General features: G+C 43.9%; 2 protein-coding genes across 6 annotated transcripts in view; both read right to left on the bottom strand.

Moving 5' to 3' along the window:
- The window catches only part of CLTCL1 (clathrin heavy chain like 1), a 35,396-nt gene extending 33,783 nt beyond the window's left edge, over window positions 1-1,613 (bottom strand). For 2 of the 5 annotated variants that reach the window (XM_041410080.1, XM_041410081.1), the window contains exon 1: window positions 1,102-1,612. In XM_041410080.1, the coding sequence (XP_041266014.1) occupies window positions 1,102-1,143 (42 nt within the window). In that variant the 5' untranslated portion in view covers window positions 1,144-1,612. Of the gene's footprint in view, window positions 1-1,101 lie in introns of all 5 variants that reach the window. The other 3 variants (XM_041410083.1, XM_041410079.1, XM_041410082.1) reach the window with 3 other exon arrangements.
- Window positions 1,614-14,306: 12,693 nt separating this feature from the next.
- SNAP29 (synaptosome associated protein 29) lies at window positions 14,307-22,634 on the bottom strand. Its single transcript, XM_041410221.1, has 5 exons — window positions 22,296-22,634; window positions 20,756-20,952; window positions 20,475-20,560; window positions 19,443-19,547; window positions 14,307-18,390 (listed from the first exon to the last, which is right to left on the bottom strand). The coding sequence occupies exons 1-5, from the start codon at window positions 22,503-22,505 to the stop codon at window positions 18,233-18,235; spliced, it is 756 nt and encodes a 251-aa protein (XP_041266155.1). The 5' UTR covers window positions 22,506-22,634; the 3' UTR covers window positions 14,307-18,232.
- Between the last annotated feature and the right edge of the window lie 311 nt (window positions 22,635-22,945).

The following is a 22,945-nucleotide window of genomic DNA, read 5'->3' as shown; positions in this document are numbered from 1 at the left end:
AGCTCCTTCTAGGGTCACCGGGACAGTTCTTCCAGTTAAGCAAAAAAAAAAAAAACTTACTAAAGGGAGCTGGAAGTGGCCATAACCATTTCCCAAGCTGAACTGCTCAGTGGATGCAGTCCACACTGGGGGATGGTATCTAGTTCGTATTTTGAAATGGATGCCTGATTTGACAGAAAGGGGCGGTACAGCGACAGAAAGATGACTTGCCAAGTCCATTTCCTGTTCTCTCATTCATTTAGCAAATTCCTTTAATTCCTGCCTCAAACTGCACGTTCAGAGACTGCTGTTCTCTGATTCCATTTACAACCCTCCCTCACCACCAGGTCACAAGGAAACACACAAACCGGTTTCTCTGTGCTGCATCCATTAGCTATGGATCTTTTCCAATGCTGGCATTATGGTTTTCACAGGATATTAGGAACAGAACCATGTCATTTGGGGGGAGGAGTTTTTTTAATATTGTTATGTTTGGAAGGAGGGACGGTGGCTGTGCAGCTTCCAAGTCCAAATGGTTTCTTGCACCTCATCTCACCAATTTCCTCACAGTTGCACAAAAAGAGGTTCCCAGGAACCTTCCCGATTCAGATGTTGATGGTCGTTTAGGTGAAAGGGACAAACCACAATCCGCCTGCAAGACTGCGGCGTCCACCCGAGCCGAGGCGGGAGCGCCCGCGGTGCCCGGGGCGAGCAGCGCGGCTCCGGCGCGGCGCCGCCCCCTCCCCGGAGCGGGAGGTCCCTCAGGCGACGAGTGACTCTGCACAAATCGCGGCCGCTCCGCACGCCGCGGGGACGCAGCTCCGGGGATGGGAGGATGGACGGACGGACGGACGGATGGATGAACAGAAGCGGCAGCGCAGAGTCCGCATCGCGGGCGGGCTCGGCCCCGCACGCCTTCCCGCGGCGCCCAGCGGGACGGCGGCCGCGCTCCCCAGGGAAGGAAGGAGGGGACAGAGAAGGTCCCCCCGAGGCCTGGCCCCTTCTCCCCGCCCTCAGCGCTCCCCCGCCGCTAGGCCGCGGCCTCCCCCTCTGCTAAAGACGGGGTGAAGCAGAAGAGGGGGACCCCAACCCCGCGCCTTTTCTGCTGCCCCCTGCGCTCACCTGGAAGTGCTCCTGGAAGCGAATGGGCAGTATCTGGGCCATGGCTGGGGGCGAGCTACCCCGGGGCAGGGGCGCGGGGCAGGGGCGGGCGGTGAAACGGGGCAGCCGCCGGTGCTCCCCTCACGGCGGCGGAAGCGGCGCAGGCGCGGAGCCCTCGCTGGGATGGCGCCCGGCGCGCCCGCCGCCCTCCCCGGCCTCAGTGCGGGGCCGCTCACTCGCCGGGATCACTCCGCACCTCACCAGCCTGCCAGGGTCTCCTCAAATAGTCCCTGCCTGCCGCGCTTCTTCCTCCGCCCATCGCCGCCGCCTCTCGCCCGCCCTCACCCTCCCGCCTTCCTCTGCCCCGTTATCCCTCACTCCCACTGAGGGTACGGGCTGGGCATGGGGCTGTGAGGAGACTGTGGTCTCCGCTGAGGCTACGGCCAGCGGAGAGGGGCGGGAGGGGTTGTCAGAGTGCAGGTATCCTTCCGCTGCTGCCACACACGCTCACGTGACGTGGCCCCCTCCCCGGCTCCCTCCGGCGCTGCCCCCGGCCGACCCTCGCCGCGGGCCGGGGCTCCTCCTGACCCACCCTCACCCCGATCCCCCGGGGCTGCCCCTGACCCACCCGATTCCCCGGGGCTCCTCCCGACCCACCCTCGCACCGACCCTCAGGGCTTCTCCCTTCCCTTCCCCACAGCCGCGCGGCGGTGCCGGGGCGATGCTCCCCTCAGCGCCCCGGGACTCCCCCCGGAGGTGAGGACTAAGACGGGGAGCACCCAGGACCTGCCTGGTGGGCACTGGAAGCCGGGAGCCGCCTGCCTGGCACCTGCCGTAGTGGCTGGCTGTGCCGAAGTGTGACACTTCTCCTTCTCCTCCTCGGCAGCCCCAGAACCCCCAGAGGCGCTGGGTTCTGGCTGGGTCAGATGGTTGCTCTCGGCCCCACCATCCACCGACTTATCCTAGCACCATGCGGGCTTTGCTCCCTGCAGTCATGCCCAAAGGTAGGTGAGGGGGTCTGTGACCAGTTGCCAGCTATGAAAGGCCCTGTTCTGCCTTGTTCAATTTCTACATAGAAATCGGGCTCCTTCCCCAGGAGTTGATACTGTGAGTTGGAAGCCATTCAATAACTTAGAAGTGAAGGGTCCAACATGCAAGGGATTCATCAACACCTTTTTTTTTTTTTTTTTTTTTTTTTTTGTACTCTCACTCCTAGTCAGCCTATTAGCATTGGATGAGGGAGGTGAAGTTAATGTTAGTGCTATTATACTTCTCCTAAATTACAGTAATCCTTTGAGGTGGAAAAAGCTGCAGTGGTGCTGGCTCCAGCACTTTTATCCAGAGCATTGTATTGTTCATATTTTCCCAGAGAGCTCAGCTCTGGGAAACATAAGATTATAGGAGAATCTCTAATACAAAGCTGAACAAAGGTCCCCCAAAGACTCAAAACCAGAGGCAGATTAAAACAATTTCATGTACATTACAGTTTAAAGCCTCATTATTTTCACTTAACCTCATTCATTTTTAATACATGGGAATTACCAAAACTGGGTTAAGTTTCCAAAGGGATAATAGGCATGGCTTGCTGAGACACCTGGGTTCCTACTGGCACACACGGTCACAGTCTGCAGCCATGGGGATCCCTTGGTGCAGAATGGTCTGCACTGGGACTGAGGAGACACTGAACAGCCCATTGAACAGGTAGATAGGAATGAGATGCTGCTAAAGCCCCATCCCTGCAGAAAGCTGGGATCTGTAGCTCTCCCCAGAGGACCCAGGGTTGGAGTTATGCACCATGGTCTGGTTTCTCAAAAGAACAAAGAAAAACTGGAGGTAAAGTGGAGACAACTTTTCTTTATGTGGTCCAAAGGGGTTTGAGTAGCATCTGCTCTGTAGGTTTGTTAGTTGCAGTTTAATTTTGGTGGGTTATGAGTTTCTAAATGAGGGCAAGTGAGCAGTGCTGCAGAGACAGACTACCAGTGGGACATCAGGACACATCTGTCACCAGCCCATTTTGGTGCAGTGAGCGTGTTCTGTCAACTTCCCTCCCTCACATTCACTTTATGGATGCTAATTAATTACATCTAGAGCTTCTATTTTTGCTAATTTATATATATTTCTTAAAAAAAACCCAAAAAACCAAACCACATATTTTCATCACTTATTGTACAAATTAAGTAGTACCTCTTAAGTAGTGTACATAGTTACAAGAGATATATTTTATATCATTAATATTTTAAAGAAAATTGTGACAAAGAAGCAACAGATTTGTCTCTGAACCATTTTTATTATTAAGAATTACAAATGCACAAAAGTCACTGTGTACTGTGTGCAATCTCAGTAGTCTGGCACTAGGCTGCTGCCATGAACTAGAAAGATCACTGGCTAAGGAAGCTGAGGCTCTTTTAAAGTGTAATTAAAATTAAAGGTCTGTGATATTTCTTCACTCCAGTTTTAATAATATAATCCTTCATGCCCACTCCCAGCTGGCCAAATCCTAATTACAACATCCCATAATTTCTGTAGTAAAAAAAGTATCTCACTTGATGTAAAAGTGCTTTGCCACACTTCTGTCTGCTGATGTCTTTCTCACTTGTACCTTCTTTGCACTGCTCTGTTTAAATCTCTGTCCTTTATAAGACCTGGCTTTGCTGATCCCAAGGGTTGGACTCTTTGCAAGCGTCATTGGCTCTGAGTGAGCTGAAAATGTTGGACATTTTGGCACAAATCAAAAAAATAGGAAAAGTGTTTTGCCATCCTTTCTCCACTCTGCAGTCTGCTGAGCTTCCACAGCTAAAGAAACTGACCTCTGTACTGTCAGCTGCGTGCGTGGATGTTTCAACTGAGTCTTTTAACCTTGTCTTCTATATTTAGTTTGGGGTCTCTCAACGAAAAGGCACTACTGGCCTTATTTAAGGTATTTTTCCTACAGTCTATAGTCTGTTAAAAGGGAATGTAAAAGGTCTCTAATGATTTGCTGTGTTAGTGCCCTGTGATTAGCTGTCTGCTACTCCCCTGCTCCTTTATACAAGGCAGAGCCACAGCACTCAGCTGCTCAGAAGGGTGTAATCCCTAGCAATCCTTTAACAATGCAAATGGAAAAGCTCCTGGTAAATGTTTCTCTATTTTTTTCAGAAGTTGCTCTCATCCAAATATTTGAGTTTCTGGCTCATCCTATGGATGGCAGCCTGATGCTCTTTTTCCAGTGTTTGAGAAGAGCTACATTCTTGTCTTGGAGGGACTGTTATTTACATGGAAAAATGTTGTATGTATGTTCCCAGTCCTCTTCCCACAGAATCAGCCAAGGAAGTCTCACTGAAAAAGCAATGTGCATTTCTCTTAAATGTTTCTCTCGGGTTCTTGCTCAACAACATCCGTTCAAATCACCGGTTAACTACACAAAGTGCTCAATTTCCAAATGTTTGGCTACTTTCCTGTTTTGATTCAAGAAAGTAAAAAAGTCACTGGCACATCTGGCCTGTATGAGAAGGCATCCACTACAGACCTGCTTGAGTGGGAACACCCAAACACTTGGAGTGTTCCTCAGATTGCAGCTCCAGGAAACAAGGAATCTGTGGGTTGGACTTGCACATCCTGGTGCATGATCACTGCAAACTGCTGGAGAGCTGCTGCATGTGGCAAAGCACTGAAGGCAGGATGTTGATCCACATCTGTTCTCAGCTGAGTGCTGCCTGGCACTGTCAGAGCATCAACATTTTGCCTAACAGATAAATGCAAACCTTAGGAATGCTGGATCAGCAGTTACAGCACAAAGATGTTTTGGTGCAGCAATGACAGAGTGTCACAACAACTCAAAAAGTTCTGATTCGGTCTCTCGTGGAGAAAATTTGCATTTCATGCATCTCAAGGCCCTCACTGACTGCCCTGTTTGCTTGAGAATCCTGTTTGAAATTGTACTCCTTGTTTTTCAAACCACACCCTCGCTCCTTGGACTTCTTTCCAGCTTGTCTCCTGGAGACGGCGGAGCCTGCCCCTTTCCTCCCCTGTCTCTTCTCTCTCCTTCCAGCAAACTTCTTGCTGCTGAGTCAAGAACTTCTATCACTATCTCCCATCCAGAACTGACTCCTTGTACATGTCCCACAGTCCTTCATTTTGCTGCAAAGTTCCATTCAAATAATGCTCTTTTCATCTGGAATTCAGTTATCCCTTTCCATCTGTTCCTACTGAATGCATAACTCTGGGTCATACAAAGCTCTCTGAGGCTCTGGATGAGTTTCTTCTGTGGTTTTTGTAAGTCATTGTGCAAGCTCCTGAGAGCAAGCTGGTAAAAATTGTAATGTTTTTGAAGAAGTTATTTGAAATGTAAAGATTATGTTGCAGAGTTGTTTAATACGTAATTATTTAATGTCTAATTCATTCTTTGCCAGGAGAATGGTGTTGTACACACTTAGCATTTCAAGACAGTCCTGTTGTGGTGGATTTTACTCCTGGCGTGCTCTTGATAAAGGTCACTTTATGAGTTTACTTCTATATGTGAGATCCCATCCTGTATTCCCTGCACATGAAAGCTCTGCTGGAGATTATCATCTCTATCTCTTCATCATCTCCATCAGTCTGATAGCACTGAATGTCAAAATGAACAGGAGTGTCTAAAGCAGTGCAGGCTGGAGGTCTTTAGGTTCCCCACAGAGAATGCCATGGTGATGCACAGTTTATCTGCAATGTGCAAACAATATGCTTGTCTTGCCTTCCAGGAGCGTTTCCATTTGAAGGAACCAGCACTGGTGCTCTCTGTGCATTTGTAGAGTTGTTTGCTCCTCCCTGGACACTGGTGTTCTTCAGGCTGTGCAACACAGGTGCTGAATTCCTTGCATGGCAGTTTCTTAGCTGAAATTGCAACTCCTTCAGCCCAGCCTTGTAAAAACAGGGGTATAGTGGTCAGTGATACAAAGCTGGATAAAGGGCAGGGGAGTCAACATCTGTCTTCAAAATCCTGAGAGATGGATCAGGGCTGCATGCTATATCAACCTTTTTAGAAGCTGAATTCCTCCAGAGTGTTTTCTCTGGTAGCTCATTCATCAAGTGGGAAGAAAGTGAATGTGTTCTTTGAAAATACAAGTAATGGCAGGAGATGAGGTAGCCTATATAAATCCAATATTGCTAATTTCACTAGGTTTGGAACAACAGAAACCAAGCTATGTTTGTATATAGACCAAGTAAAATTTTAGCCTAAAGGATCTGATCCTTAATTACCATTTAGGAGCAGAACTAGTCAGTGTGCATAAACAGGGAATGAGAAAGGGCTGGAAAGGACCTGGAGGGGTCTGCTGGTTGTCACGAGTGTCCTACAGCCAGGCCAGTATTGTACAATTGCAGATTAATAGGGTGATTTGAGAAATGCTGAATATATTGACTGTTAGGGCCTTTTAGCTATTTCCTTTGAAATAGACCCTCAAGAGGGAAAACCTCAATGTTCATTTTATTATTATTATATTATCCAGGAAAGAGAATGAAGCAAAGAAAAGCAGAAACTGAGTTACATTTGAGAATATACTGGTAAACCATAGGGATGGTAAACAGAACTTTTATTTTCTAAAAGTATTTATAATATATTTCCCATTCTCCTACTCCTGGAAAGAAGTACTCTCTAAATTCATCATCTGTGAATTTCCCTCATCCTCAGAAGGAAGCACGTCTTTATGAGTGTGCTTTCATTATGTTTGCCTGTTTCTTTTTCCCCACCACAGTCAGTTTTGTGACCATTGGCCAAATTCAACCAATGTGATAGAGAGGAATAAGCTCAAAGATACTGGATTCCAGCAAGTTTCATGAAAACAGGCAGCCACAATGGAGAGACTTTTGTTTAGAAGGAATGGCTGAAGTGGGAGTTCAGCTTTTATTGGCAAATTTATGAAGCAGTCAGTGCAAATCATGAAAAAAAATCTGTTTCCAAGGACAGTACCTTCTTGAATTAGTTTTACTGTTCATGAAATATTTTTGTTCCCTTTCCTTATGCCCAAACTCTTGCTTTCATAAGAATCTGTACCTTTGCATCAGCTTTAAATATAGGTTCAAAAATCGTCTCCCAAAACCACCATTATTGTCTGAGCTGTGTTTCCCCCTTCAAAAGCAGGTTTTTGTTAGGCCATGTAATGCTATTTTATGTAACACAAAGGCCATGGTTTTTTTTCTATCAGCTTATAGGACTTCAGGTTGCTGAAGATAAAAGTCACTCTCACTTTTTATTTACTCCTGGCTTTCTCTGTCTGGAGTTGTTTGTGGAACAGGTTTTAATGGACATTCTGCATTTCTTGCTTCTTAATGACATATACATTCTGAATGTAACAGACTGGCTTTTCTGGAACTTCAGTCTTAACTAGAATATTCAAGATACAATCACAACACAAAGATATTTCCCAGAGAGGTTGGAAAATCACACATTTACTGTCTTTTAGATTATTGACAAAAAGCAAGATGGCTGAGCTGGAATAAAATGTAGGCAAGCACAGGCTTACAAGCTGAAAGTCCTCATAATGAAATGTCTACCTAAAAAAAAATCCTACTAATGCTCAGTGCCTACAAGGCAGAAGCACTGTGCAACCCTGCTGCTAGAATGAATTTAGATGACACAGGATAAAGACAGCCGTGCCCCTTTCTGCCAGAGCTTTCAGTGTAACTGATGCTACTTGTGTGAGGAATGTTGAAAAAAGGGAAAAAACCTGTGCAGAGGCCTTAACAAGCACCAGAGGGAATTTACAATGCTGTCTTTTTAGGGTATAATTAATCTTTTTAGAAAGATCTTCCTGAATTTGAAGAGTATTTGGTACTTTCTACTTTTCTAAAGGCCCGAGGGATGCCCTGAAACATAAACAATTATATCATACTTTTGGCAAACTGCTATTCCAGACATATAGTGTATCTTAAGCAAACACAAAAAATAAAAGGGGAAGCATACAAAGTGCTAGCTAAATTATTTATTTAGCATTTTGTTGTCATGTTTCTTTGCAGATGTTTGGTCCTTATAATGGAGAAAATGTGGTCTAATTAGTACTAATTTCAAAAAGAATATATGAAGGTTGTTATGGAGTAGCTTTTAGTTGCCTCCTTTCTATACCAAGCCATACTGCATCCAGGAAGCAAAGGGATGATTTCTACCCCCAGTGCCAGAATTTTCCCTCTTTCATCTTAGCTCTCCACAAGTCATTTGCTCCAACTCAACCAGAGTCTAGTGCTTAAAATTCTGGATGGAGTAAGGCTCAAGCTGCAACACACCAAAAATGAGTAATCTTTGTGTGTTTCTACCCATTTTATGAAGACTGAAACATGTTAATAACAAGCAGCTCTTCTTTTGTTTCTTTGGTCATGCTGGAAGAGGCAAACTAAAGAATTGAAAGAAACAAGTTTGGTGTTTAAAACTTTCACGGGGCCCCAAAGATCTTTAAATATGTGCATATTTCTCTTCTGGCTCAGAATGTGACTGAGACAGCACATGATATGTTGCCTGATGCAAGAACTATGTTCAGTTAATGCATATTGCCAAGTCTGTGTCTGCAAACAGGAGCTTGATTTGATATAGCTGGGCTGGGACTGGTCTTACTCTTTCACAAAGACAGCAAAATAGCAGAATACATAGTAGAATACAGGGAACTCTTGAGCTTTTTGATCAATTATTCTAGAACAAGGGCAGTCAAATCTAGGCCGTAGGATTAAAACACAGCCTGAATCCACTCTCATTTGTGACATAAACATTTTGGAATGGTCTGTCCTTTCCCAGTCCACCCACTCATGTCAAAAAATGATGTGGTTGGATGTGCTGGTGATGGTCAGCTGTGGGCATGGTCTCTGGTTAGGCAGGGCTTTCTGATGTCCTGCCTAACCAGAGCCTGTGTGTTAGACCTTTTCACTAGTGTGTTACCTCCTCAGCTGCTGGGTTACAAAACAACAAGGCAGCATCTATTACACTGCTGATCTCAGATATCACTTCCTCTGTCATCTCTGTTCATAGTTACATATGACATGCAGAATTATTTTCAGCTCTACTTGGCTTGCATGTAATCCAACTTTGCAGCTCCCCTCTGCACTCTGTAAATACAACAGCAGGAAGAAGCCACCTTTTGTCCCCTTTGGGTCAGGAGGACATGCCAAACATCAGTGTGGATGTGTTCCTGAAGACCAAACTGCTTTCTCTAAGTCTGCTCACAGACTTCATAATCCATCTGTTTTCTGTAAAATGCAGTTATTTACAGCAAAGTTCACTTCACAGTACAGTAGCTGCTGTTTATGTTGCTATTTCTGATGAGGCTCAATATTGTCTATTTTTCATTATATCTCAATGCTGCCTTTAATTGCCTCTTTCCAGCAGATTTATGTATTATCCCTCCCGGCTGTTCACACACAGACTTCCCCTTCCTTGGCAATCTTCCAGTCATTCCATACTATAGAGGTACTAAAACAGCAGAGCAGTTGATGAGAGTTAAAATAAAACTGCATTATGTTGTACTACATGGCCTACAGATGACTGAGCAATTGGGCAACAGAGCGTCCGAGACTCATCAGGAGTTCTCTTCCTTCTCTTGATTTTTCATTTTATACTTTTGGGCAGGTACAAAAAAAGGTGGTAGAGGCTTAACAAATGTATCTTGAACTGTTATCTAATGCCTTTATTTATCACTACTCCAGGAAAGAATATGTTGGAATTAATGATTCTCTCAAGTAACAAACGAAAATTGTTCTCACAGGAATCAGCTTCATAACCCTGACACTTGAGACACGTGGGGAAGCAGAGACATTCCCTGGAGACCTCCTGGGGTCATTAACACAGCCAGGCTGACTCAGCAGTACATCTACATGTGCCCAACTGCAAAGATACAAGGAAGCTTAATGGTTTTAATGTGGTGCTCAACATGAATACACACCTATTTCTAAATAAGTACATTCCTAATTTAAGGCTTCCTAATTTAATGCACCCAGACCCCACTGCTCTGTCATTGCCAGTAGCTGCTGGTGGCCAGTAACACATGGAAACCAGCAATGTGGGGCTGTGTCCCATGGAAGAGCTGCTGTGGTTGTGCTCTTCACCCTACCTCACCTGGGCACAGGTGAAGCCCTCGGGCTCCTGGCAGGCTGCCACTGTAAACCCAGCACAGCTGGCTTGAGTGGAGAGTAAAGCCTCAATATTGCATTTCAAACACTGATTAGTAAAGCAGGTGATTTTAAAAAAAGGTGTTTGTTTAGCTTATGGAGATTGTGGAAAAGAAAACAGCTCCAGAAATCCAAAGCTGGAAATGCTACAGCAGTCATGTACATGGGGTTCCTTTGAACGAGCTTCCCTCCCACCACCTTTGGCTGCAAGGATGAAAGTCTTTCTCAGACAAGTGTTCAACAAGCAGCTGAAATCCAGCTCAACAGAAAGCCATTCAAAAGGGTCAAGAGCAAGGATTCATGCAGTAAAATAAATACCTGGAGATGGAAAAATCTTTCTTCATTTTTCCTCCCATGTTTTGGAATTATTGTGCCAGGGAATTATTAAATCACCCAAGTTTCAGTAATGAATGTATTGCTTGGATGGCATGGAAAATTGCTGAGGGATATGGCTTAAGGAAAATAACTTTCCAAAGTCAGTGATGAAAGATCAGATAGATGAGCAGGACTACAATTTATATGGACTTTTGAAAATAGCACTTGTATGGGAGGATATTCTTCAAATTAATCCAAGTGAGCATTAAGAGGAGGCATGTGCATAAGAAACAGAGGGATCCTTGTTTGATATTTTCTGCTGTCATTCAGCACAAAGGTTCCCAGTGATATTTTGGTTTAACAGGGAAGACTGACACCTAATTAGAAGAGGGACAAATCAGAGCTGCTAAAGCACTTCTGTATCTAGAAGGCCATTTAAAATTTTTGTGAAGAAGGCTACATTTGCAGTGCCACAAATGCCAGTTCAGGCCATGTCAGAGTTGTTCTGTGTCTCAACAAGGTTGGTGCCTTCCTAAGAGGCCCCTCACGAGCTTGTTTTCTCACCTGCACTTTGCTTAATGTTGCAATTCAGTTTTAGGTCATTCTACAAAAATTGACCCATCACTGAATTATTGCAGCTGTGTCATTTATTAAAAAACACCTTTCTCTCCATATGGTGATACAGTATGTACTGATGAATATTTTCTACCTGTCTCAGTCACACCTGCACAGAAGCAGCATGTGGAGAAGAGGTGGGATGTGGCAGTGGCAGTTTGGCTGCAGCAAAGTGGGCTCTGCATTGTCACTGACTGTGCCTGCCTTGCATTCTGAGCTTGTGCAGGGAAGATCTCAAAGGCACCCACAAACCCTGCTAGCTCCTGTCCATGCTGTGTGACTGTGTGGAGCTTTGGGAACAAAAATAAATGCCAGAAACTTCAACAACCTATAACAACAATGTACAGTGAAGATAAAATGACTCACAGGTCTTCTCTGCAGTGCTGTTAGCAGCCTATATATTTTCAGGGCAGAAAATAATCTGGAATTGTCTGAGTCTCCATCAAAATCCTGCCTTTTAAGAGTTCTTGGCTTTCCCTAAAAGTCAAATTTTATAAGTAGTAAGTCTTTGGGCATTCAGTCCTAGTCATTCTACTTGCATTATTATAGGAGAAAAAAATACAAGCTGATGTCATTCCTCACAAAGCTTTCTCCATGGTCAGTGGATGCAAGTGGGTTTCAGCCTTTGCTTTATTACATGACCCATATATATCAAACTGCTGGATTTTTTTGTCTGCCTCTCTGCCCAGTCTTCACTCAGAGAGGGAAGGAGCATCCTGTCATCATCATCCAAGAGGATCAGTGGGCTGAGATGTAAACAGGTTGGCCAAGGAAATGGTGGAAATAGAGCCATAAAGTTAAGACTGTCAAGAGCTGAGGCTGGGAGCACTGCTATGCAGTAACCCAGCACTGGATCCTTGTAACTTACCATGGATCTTACTGGGAGCCAAGAGCAGACTGCATCACCACCCTTTCAAGTTGCTTCACACAAGGCAATCCCTGCAGGAATTTTTCTTCAAAGGTACCCAAGTCAACAAACATTACATGCAAACAAACAGCACAGAAATTCTAAGACAAATTTAGGGCTCAAATTGTAGGGCAAGCAGCTCAGATTTTACTACCTACATAATTCAAACTCAATTATAACGGGCAAAATCAATACACCAATGAGGGCATACTGAAAGAAAACTCCTCCCTAAGCTATCTTTCCCATAGGTGGAGACTGGGTGAATTTAAAGGATGAAAGAGCAAGGAAGAAATTGGGAAAGACATTGGAAATGTTCAGTGATAACTGATTTAATAACTTGTCTAAATGTAGGGAGAGATTAGAAGGCAGGAATAAAGAAACCAGTTTACGCAATGTGAGTAAGAAATTTTGTGAAATAAAATCAAAAGAAGAAAACTGTAATTCTTCCCAACCGTCCTAACACGTTAGATCTGAAATTATAAACTCTTTTGGGCAGTGGCTCCCACTCTAGGGCTGTCAGCACCTGACATACCCATTCCTAACTCTCATTTTTCTACACTGGAGGGTTAATGCCCACATGGAGGGTGGCACATGTGCATGGCCTTGGTGGCACACTCCATGCTCTTGCTGCCCTCACTGACCCTGGCAGGCTGTGGGACACCCCAGGGCTGGCCAAAGGTTTAAGTGACAGAAATTCAGCAGCTCCTCAGAATGCTGGCCTGGGGCAGAGCTCAGCACTGGCCATGACTGCTGTCATTAACAGAGAGAGCAGATTTACAGTTAATGGGGAGGAAAAAGGAGTCATCCTGCATAGACATGCCACGGAGGCCCTCTGCTTTCCACAAAATAGCAACAGCTAGAGCTGGAAGCCCATTTTCTAGAAGGTTCTGACTTGCCAACAGCAAAGTCACAGTCCATCCAGACTTTTTATAGTGCAGGCAGGGCTGCACAGTCACTGTACTTAGTAAACTGTGCCTGGCATTTGGGGATCTTCCTGTTTTGGCAGCCTGGTTATTCTGGGGCACCTCCCTGCTTGCTTTCCACTAAACCCTACCAGTCCTTCAGTTCTAGCCCCAGTGGGGCTGGGCTTCTTATCTTCCCAGTTTGAGAATTTGTAATAAATTTATTTGGAAGCAAACAAACCAAGCAACCTACCAAAATGAAATGAAAAATGTAGAACTCCCTCTTAAAGCCAAACCTCTTTTCAGAAGCAGGAGAGGGGCAGGCAGAACGATGGGGCCCTGCATGCCAACAGCCCCTGCCCTGCCTGGTGTTACACACTTGGATGAGCATCCTTCACCTCCCCTTCCTCACTCACTCCCAAGGAGGGCAGGGACTGCACTGTAAGCAAGGGAGTCCTTGAGAGAACACAAAGGGTTCAAATGCCTGACCAGCCAGAAACAAACAGCTATGTGAGAAATATCCTTAAGACTCTGAAACTGATTCTCATGCCAGCAGAGCAAGCAAACTATTAATATTCCTAGCAGAGATCCAGAATCCACTGCACTGCTCTATTCTCTGTCATCTCCTACTGTGCTCTTTGTACTATTTTGATTTCTCTATACGCAACAATTAAGTGCAGAGATGGAAGCATTCTCAATTCTTGTTTGTTGAAGAACTCTCAGCAAAAAGGCAGCAAACCAAAGTTATGTGAATTAAAAAAAAATCTTTCAGTCTCTCTATAAACCTTCCTTTTTCAGAACTTTTGCAATAAATAGCACTTCTGAATCTCTACATTACAGTATCAAACAAAAATTAAACTCTACTGCAAAAAACCTCAGAAGCCAAGTTCCTCCCTTCACATACATGTAAGAACCTCCCTGAAGGTAGAGACATTCACAAGTTTTCTACCATCACCAAATTTGGGACCACACAAATACCGCAAGGTTTTCAAAAAGATTGGCATCTTTTTTTGCCTTACTCCTGTTTCACCTATCCCATGTTCATACATATATCCAGTTATTGACATTCCTGATAATACCAAATACTATGGCAAGGTTACTTTTTAAGCAACATCTGGAATTATTTTATCATCACAAATAAATTATTTTTCAAAAATAAATGCTGGTTTACATTCCTCTCTCAGGATCTAAGAGAATCTACTCAAGAATAACACAGAAATGTCACACACTCATTCTCAGAAAACAAAACCCACCAGCTGCAAAATTATGTCCATAATAATGGTACAAACTTAACAGAGTAGGTCCTGTGTTTTAACAGATATTATGGGGGAAGAGGATCAATGAAGTTGTAATAAAAAAAATTTGGGAAATAAATGCAACAACTCTTCATTAACAATAAGCACCTTTATTGACTGTCTTACCATTAACACTCATTCCATTCAATCTCTTCAACTGATGAACTGCAGTCCAGTTTAGCATTTAAATAAAAGATAATGCAATTTGACTTGTACAAAAAGTGTTATACCTGGGTGGCACAGAATTAAAGTTCTATTTAAAAAAGCCATAGACACAAATAATCACCACCTGTGATTTGAAAATTAAGTCCTATGTATTTCAAAGTAAAAATTAACACATATCCTCCATATGATGTTATGCTTGTAAAAATGCCTACAAAAATGTTTGTTCAGAAGGCAGACTGGTTGGAAAGTATTTTCTATTTCACCATTTAACAAATGACATCACTTCACAAGAACTACTAGGCAGCAAAATATTTCAGGTGAATTTCACACATTAAAAGAATCCCTGACATCAGCATGTCCCAATGATTTCAGCAGAGCCCATTCAGCTCAGCACAGCAAAAAAATCTGTGTAGTACAGTCTAAAATTCAGCTACATCTCATTTGTTACAAGATTTAATTCAGTGCTCATGAAATTTAAAAATCAAATCACCTAAGAGTCCAGTCATCAGATACTGGTTATTCCCATTCTTTTTCCTTGCTGTTTTTAGAATTTTATGTCTGTGTTATGAAGGGCATAAGCTACTTCCCAATGTTTAAGATCTCTTCAAAACTGATTAGCAAACTTTTTGAGAAACTGGAAAACTGCTTTTTATAAAGAATTTTATAAATAATGGTTGGGTTTTTCGTGCCATCTTCTTCTGACCTTACTAAGCTTCTACCCAAGCCAATAAAATTAACCAGAGCTATTTTGCTGCAAGAACACCAGCTTATATGCCAACATGAATATGCAGGCAAAATAATTTATCAAAAATCAGCACATGAGTGCAAATTAAACTTCTTCTGAAAGTCCTGGACTCTACACAGTTTAAGTTTTTCAACAGTATCCAAGAAGAAATAAAAGTCCATCTGAGGAAACAGTAAGAAAAGCTACTGAAGTAAATCCTTCACTATACATGCAAAATGGCATTTCCTGGAAAAGCAAAAATCATGTGATTATTTTCCTTAAAATTTCCTTTTCCTGTAGGATGGAAAATTATTCTAAGAGATAAAAAACATCATCACTATTATAAAATAGTGGTGTCTCCTCATGTCAGTTAGACTTAAGTTTGTTATCAGCAAAAATCAATATGAAAGCAGAGACAAGCAATTCAGTTTGTAGCACAAAGTCTTTTATACCCATGCACCATCTTTTTCCCCCTGCAAAGGAAACCCAGTGTGGGAAATGATCCTTTAAAACAAGGCCATTAAAACCAAACAAAAAAAAATATCAATAAAAGAAGAAAACCTAAGCAAAGGCAGGCATTCATTACTGAGGCAGTGGATGGGATTGTTAAGAGCAGTTAGACCTCTGTATAGATTCCACATGGCTGAGATCCTGGGTTTCTACTCTGCTTGGATCAGGGCATTCTCAAAGAAAAAATATGGATTTATTTCTTATTCCCAAAGCAAAACCAGGGATTTATTTTTTATTTCCCTTCCCTGCCTGTGTTTTTAAAGCATCAAAGATATCCAGGATGCACTGATTATTTCATAAGGCCAAAACAACGAAACATTTGCTCAAAAATAAAAGTTAATTCTGTGAAGCAATTTAGACTAAAAATGGAATAGCTTAACATTAAAAGACAGCAGAGTTCACCCTTAAATCAAAGATTTTTGCTTGGATTCAAGCTCCAGACTTCTTACTATACAAAACAGAACCAGATCCTCCAGTGACATTTTTGCTCCATTTGCCATAACTTAGTCAAGAAAATCTCACTCAGTGCCCATCCTTGTTATCAGAGCCAACACTGAGTTGTGACACAGCTGCTTACAGGTGAAGGCAGATGTCACACTAAAAGGAGTGTTATTTAAACAAGTAAGAAATTAAACCAGGTATAATCAAAATTTCGATCTTCCTTCACTGAGGTACTTAACATATGAACACTAACAACGGTATAATTTACAAAATAAATGTATCAGCTGTCTTGAGGCATCAAATTATATAATTAATAAATATTCTAACAGAGTAAGATAATTAATCATGGTATAAACCCAAATAGTAAAATGATATATTAATATTAATAGGATATTTATAATTCTTTATGTGCATAAGTGATACAAACTGAAAAATTAAAAAGCAATTAAAGGCAGTTAATTGCTCTTTAATTTTTGTCTTTTTATGTCCCTCCAAAAGAGATTTTTTGGGGGGGACGGGGACTAAAATCAATGCCATCAGTAACAAAGGGAACAGAGGCTCACCTTAAATCTAACTCACAACTCAACCCTGCCAGTATGCCAGAAACAGTATTTTTTCCATAATACTATGTCCAATAAGTGTAGCTTTTTTAGTGATTCATTTTTCTACAAGTGAACCTTCTGGAGACAGTAAAACAAGAAAGGCTCAGTTTCTCTTCTATCCTTAACAACTGGATGCACCTTGTGGCAAGTGAGCTCAAGGTAACACATCCCTTGAAACAGGAATGAGCGGGGTGTGAATGTGACATCTGTGAAGGGGACAAGCCTGACAGCCCTGAACACCAAAGTCTTTCTTTAATTCATAAGGCAACGTGGCACTAGTCCAAAAGAAGTAAATCTCTTCCTGGCCACACGCTGTCACCTGTGATGTCCCAATAGTGACACAGGTCCCTTGGCCTCTCCAAACAGGAGCACCTTCCTTGCTTTCATGACAGACAGCAAGCTCTCACTGTCATGTCTTCAGGCTGGAGAAGAACTGTGATTTTGTTCTACAGTGACCCTCTCAAAAGAACAAAACAAAGTGAAAGCCCACTTTCTATCTGGAAGACTCAAAAATGGTTTTGGGCTTTTCTTCATTTGGAATTATTCATACCTGCTAAGCCAATGCAGATGCATGTGAACCATAGTGGAGTTTCTTAACAGTCACATTACCTAGCAAAGCCCAGCATCTGCTCCATTTGTAAACTGAAATAAAATGCTAAAGAACAGTCTTCTACAATCTGTTTGTGCACTATCAGATCAACTCTCCATTTCTAAAATGGAAGCTGTTTTTTCAAATAACCACCTAAATGAATAAGCTGAGAAAGAGCAGAAAATTAAAAACAGATGGTGACCATTTCTGCAAAAGAATCTTTAGGAGCACACACATTTAAATCCTGATTTTGTTACCCAAACATTTTGGGTCACTGTCAATGAACATTTCTTACAGACCATAAGATACCCTTAGAGATCTTTACTGACAAGACTGTAAAGGCAAAAGTATTTAGTTACCCAAACATAAAAACCACAATTTGTGGATGCACCATTTGGGCAAAGTCATCTTAGGAAACAGAACACACACAGGATATTACCATTACTGCATGACACCCTTGATATTTTACAACTTCCACGGAACAGTTCATTCCTTAAGCCCCAGAAATGCTGCAGAACAGTCACTTAAAAATATTTTTACAGCTGGAAATCAGCATTTTTTTCTGAATTTAACATATCTGTAGGTAAACAGAATTAGCAACATTTCTTCTGAACAAAGCAGCACATTCTGTTCCCCCTGCCCCCTCCCCAAACAGAGGCAAAGATGCAGCTCCTTTTCTCATCACAGCTCCCAGGCCAAGGGCACTGCAGCTCTGTGGGGTGAGAATTCCTCCACGCACAGGTGCAGTTACAAACTGAGCAGGGCATCCTGAGGGATTCCACTCCACATGCACTTTTCCCATGTACACTAAGAGGAAGTGTATTGTGCTGACTTAAGGCTGTGTAATTTTAATGAAAACAAAACCAGTAACAGAGCAGAAAAAAAAAGGAGAAACAGATACCGCCCAAGATTTTTTTGAAGAGATCGGTTGAGATGAGGCATTCAGGATGAACCAGAACTGAACAAAAGAAATTCTAAAAATCCTTCAAAGCTGTCGGACTTTCCTGTCAGTGTTTTTAATGTTGACATCCAGTGTCTCTACTTTCTTTGTGAGCCGATCCAACATATCATCCTGCTCTTCTATTTCCGTCTGCAGGCCAAGAGCAAGGCTCTTCAGGCGACTCAGCCCAGAAGACATCTCATCTGTCAGGGCAGAGAGGGACCATGAGGAATCACAGTGCTCTACCACAGATTATCTAAATGGACACTACCAGGATTCCTTCTTCTCCAAAAGCCTGGGCTAGAAAATTAGATACAATTCCTCAAGTGTGAGCATTCCTCTGAAATAGAGGAAGCACTGGTACGTTCATAGTTGTACTGTTACTACCAGAAAAAGTCACTTCCTCCTTTTTTACATTTTACATTTGGTGTTAAACATTTGCTTAACACCAAATTGGGTCTTTATCAAATGACATACCCTCTAATTTGGTTTTTACCTTTTTACATTTTTAAAAAATGTAACACATAGAAAATTTGGTACATATTATCTGTGCTCAGCATACACAGTATGCTCACTACCTCAATTGCTTTTCTTTAAACTTCATGCAGAGATTATACCAGTGCACTGAAGATTAAAGCAGTTATTTATCATATATGAAAAACTCCCATTTCTAGATTTTATAACTGACCAAAAGGTGACAATCTCATTGCATGATTGATTGGTATAAATGCTTCTTGAAGTCAGTAAGTTTTCCATAGCTTGTGAACAGAAAAAATGGGCTTCCACTAGCTCTTATGACCAACTATTTCTCTTTGATTTATTCCTTTCTGATTTTTTCCCAACCTCTTCTTTCTAGGTCAGCTACACAGTGACACATGTAAGCAAACAGGCACTTTGTCTATATGCTACAGAACAAAGGAAGGCAAACTCAGCTGAATGATTTTGAGGAGCAATAAAAGAAATGCAGCAAATCTACAAATTAAATATTTAGTGCCTTTCAATTCTTAGCAATTTTTAGCAAAACATGTGTTTCAAAAGCTGTGCATTGTTTTAAATTACTTAGGTCTAAACCGATGCACCACGTAGATAGTTTTGAAATGCAAATAGAAGCAAATGACTTTTTAAATTATCATCAAATTTTACACATGAACTAAACAAAAAAGTGTTGGCAGTGTATCACTTAATAATTCTATCTGCTTAGGAATCAAAAATTCCCAATTGTATAATATCAAACAGCTTCAGTTTCCTCACTCACCTAAGTTGGTATCAATTTTCTGGTGGTAAGCTCGCAGCTGTTGGTTCTTTGGGTAGGCATCCCTTTGCACTGAAGAAACTAAATCTGCTTTGTTGAAGTCATTGTCTGTCAAGAGTACAGAGTACAGAATATTATATAACGAAAAAGCATGTGAGAAGAGGTTTTGAGGTTTTAGTAAGGCTGTTAAAAATTAGTTTGCACACAGCTGCCAGGTACTCACATAACCAGAGTAATGGGAGTAGTCCGAGACCCCTGTCCATAGGCCAGCTCCCAAGATGAACACTTAAGCTACAGTTGTGCTCTTTGGGCTGCCACTTGCAGGAGCGGGGAGAGAAAAGCGAAGCGAGCGGGACCAGGGCTGGGCGGGAGCCGCTCCGCCCTCTGCTGGACAGAGCCCGGCACCACACGCAGGGGCTGCGACCGAGCCCCAGAGCCTTCGCTCCCCTACTCGCACATCATCATCATCATCATCATCCACATCCCGCTGGCTTCCCGCTCCGACTATGTGAGATAGCCCAGGCTCGCTTGATAACGAAACAGTTATTTAGTACGGAAAAGCCCTCACAGAAGTTAACAGATTGAGAGGAGGAGGGATGAGGCCAAACTGCATGCACCACCTCCTGAGAATCAATAAATAGCTTCAGTATGAAGGGTTAGAATCCATGTCTGAAATAACAAGGACAGTGTATCTGAAAACTATGACAAACAGTGGTTAAAAGGAGACCCTCTGAGCATGCAACATTTTGGCAAACTTAGCGAAACCCTGTCTGCACACTGTGTGCATTCTCTGCAAATATAAGCACTGGGTGCTTTTAGTCTCTAGCAGGTATAACATCTTCACTATGGAGATAAAGAGTTTAATTGAAACAATTCCTTAGAATTCAAAGCATGAAAGCTGGAATACAAAATTCCAGATGTTAGGCAGCAAGGTAAGTCAGCAGCTGGGCAGGCTGAAGGGGCTCTGCCTTCACCACTCTGCAAGTTTGCCCCACATAGATGACAGGCATTCAGTGTAAAATAAAGTTAACAAACCTGAATCATCTAGCTTCCTTAAATTTGGATGGCTTTCCTGGTATTTTGACTCTTGTTCTTTACTAGACATCATTGCTTCTTTTAACCTAGTTAAAAAAAAAAATTAAAAAAAAGAAAGTATTGCTGTTGACCTCAGCATTAAAGAAAAAGGGTAGCTAGACCACCTCAGGAGTTTACAGGAGTTTGAAAGAACCAACAGATGTTTTGTTTTCTGATTTTCTGATGACATTTCAGAGATGCTGTGGGAGACAAGTCCCAAATAAAAAGTTTACATTATTTACCTGCTGTTAGCATAATATTCAGGGGCTCCATTCTGCTCTGGCTTGCTCTCTGGTGGTTTGGCTTTGAAGTAGTTTACCAAGCCCCCCCAAACACTCTTGATGCTGTTGATGTGCCTTTGACTGGTTTTCAAGTCCTGGTCCATCTTATCCACCATCTGCTCCGTGCGCTTCAGAGCCTCTCCCTGACGGACGAGCTCCTGAGGGGCAGGGACAGAAAACAGGTCACACACCAGGATGAACAGACACCACACAACGGCACTGAAGGGGACACTGAGGAAATAACGGCATTCCTTCATCTGTGCAGATTATTTCTGAGGGCAAACAGCTTTTTCCCTTGCTCCCCTTCCTCCAGGGCATTCCATCACCAGCTGCTCCCCAGCCACTGCACGAAGCAGCTCTAAAATCCTCATCCCTGTGACATGCTGGGTTCCTGGCACCTACCACAAACAATCCAGGAGTTCTCTGGTTTTCTGTACTTTTGTCAAGCTGATATTTTCATCTATGGCTGACCACCAGATGGGTGATGGGGTGGAAATGCACAGGTTTATGGCAGGGGAATGAGCAAGCAGGACAACTCCTAGTTAGGAATGGCACCTTTGGTGGGAAGGGATTCTATCTTCACCTTAGTGCGATGCTTCTGATATATGAGAAATAACCAAAGGAAATAAACACAAACAGAATTTCTTCAGTCTTCAGAAATATTTTAGCACTGCAGGATTTAGGAATTTTTCTACATATTTTCTAATTCAGCAGCACAAGCACTATTCCTAAGTAATCCAAAGATTAATGCTGGCAGGAAAGTTGCCTGCAGATACCAACAGTGCAAAACAAAGAACTTTTGTTCATATTCTTGCTAAAGTCTGGAAAATTTTAATTGAATATTCTTTTTTCCCCCCCTCTCAATAAAGCACAAACACACAGACTTCAAGTTTTACCACAGGCTCTGTGTCAAGCCTGAATTCTCGATTCCTCACTTGTGATTTCCAGGACAAACAAATCACGAGTCTGAAAGTTCACAGAAGTCCCACCGAGAACCCTCTGAGCATAAGGACTGGCTGCAGCTTGGGGATGCTCTGGGGTCAATTTAGGCAACCACATCACCCAAGGAACATCCCATTACTGCAGGTGACACAATGGACAAGACCGAGCCCGAACACAAAGTGCTGAAACAGAGCCCGAGGAATGAAGGAAATGATTAATCAGGGTGAACCGAAGCACATCACAAACAACTAACAGAGAAGCCCTTCATCTAACCGAGGGAACTACTGAAAACGTTTTAGTCAGCTAAAAATCAGTAAGAACTGCTGGAAGCAGCTGAAACACGGCCGAGTCCCAGCCTCAGTACTATTCAGGCACACAGGCTGTAACTGGGATTTTTCCCTCAAAACACAGGGACAGGTTGGCTGGAAAACCCCGAGGAAAGAGGGACTTTTCAGGACACTGTCCGGGGGCAGGGAGAGGAGCTCCCCTCCCGGGGGGTGAGCGCAGGGGCAGCGCTCGGGCCCGCGGCCCCCGAACGCTCCGCTCCGGCCCGACCCACCTCGGAGGCGGCCACGCCGATGCGCTCGGACTCGTAGAGCAGCGACAGGGAGCGGGTGGTGCTGTCGGCGGTGGCGGCGGTGCGGCGCAGCACCTCCTGCTGCAGGTACCGCTGCCGGTCCGCGCCGCCCGCCCCGCCGGGACCCGCCGGCGCCACATCCTCCTCCTCGTCCTCCGCGAACGGGTTGTAGCTCCTCGGCAGCGCCGACATGGCCCCGCCGACGCGACAATGTCCGCGGGGACTCCTCGCCCCTCACGGAACGCCCCTCACCCCCGCCTCGGGCCGCGGCCGCTCCGCTGCTTCCGCCCACGGCACCGAGCGGAAGCGCTGGGCGCAGCCACCGACCGCCTTCCCCCCCCCGCGGGGTGGAGTGAGCGCGCCGCAGCGCCTCTGGTAGACAGGCGGCTGCTGGGCGGAACCACTGAGACGGGGGGGGAAATATGTGGAGGGATGGCTGCGCAGAGAGGGGCACGGGCAAGGAGGGCGGGCTACCGGGCGGAAGTGAAGCCGCGCCGGGCGCTGCCATCTTTGTGGCGTGATTGGTGCGCCGTACTCCCGCGGGAGGCGCTGATCTCGCGGGCGGGGGCGGGTCGAGCTGGCCGGCGCCGTTCCCGCACAACATGGCGGCCGCGGCGGTGGCGGCGGCAGCG

The sequence above is a fragment of the Onychostruthus taczanowskii genome, unplaced genomic scaffold (genome assembly GCF_017590055.1).
Source record: "Onychostruthus taczanowskii isolate IOZ18803 unplaced genomic scaffold, ASM1759005v1 scaffold32, whole genome shotgun sequence".
Classification (NCBI taxonomy): Eukaryota; Metazoa; Chordata; class Aves; order Passeriformes; family Passeridae; genus Onychostruthus; species Onychostruthus taczanowskii.
The sequence above is the reverse complement of the archived record's forward strand: the minus strand, read 5'-3'. Positions and strand labels throughout refer to the sequence as shown.

Excerpts from the sequence above, each read along its gene's own strand:
- SNAP29 (XM_041410221.1), bottom strand. The coding sequence starts at position 22,505 with ATGTCGGCGCTGCCGAGGAGCTACAACCCGTTCGCGGAGGACGAGGAG. Across the intron at positions 20,953-22,295 it reads TCGGCGTGGCCGCCTCCGAG|GAGCTCGTCCGTCAGGGAGA; the intron begins GTGGGTCGGGCC and ends CCTGCCCCTCAG. Across the intron at positions 18,391-19,442 it reads GAAAATTGATACCAACTTAG|ATGAGATGTCTTCTGGGCTG; the intron begins GTGAGTGAGGAA and ends CTGCCCTGACAG.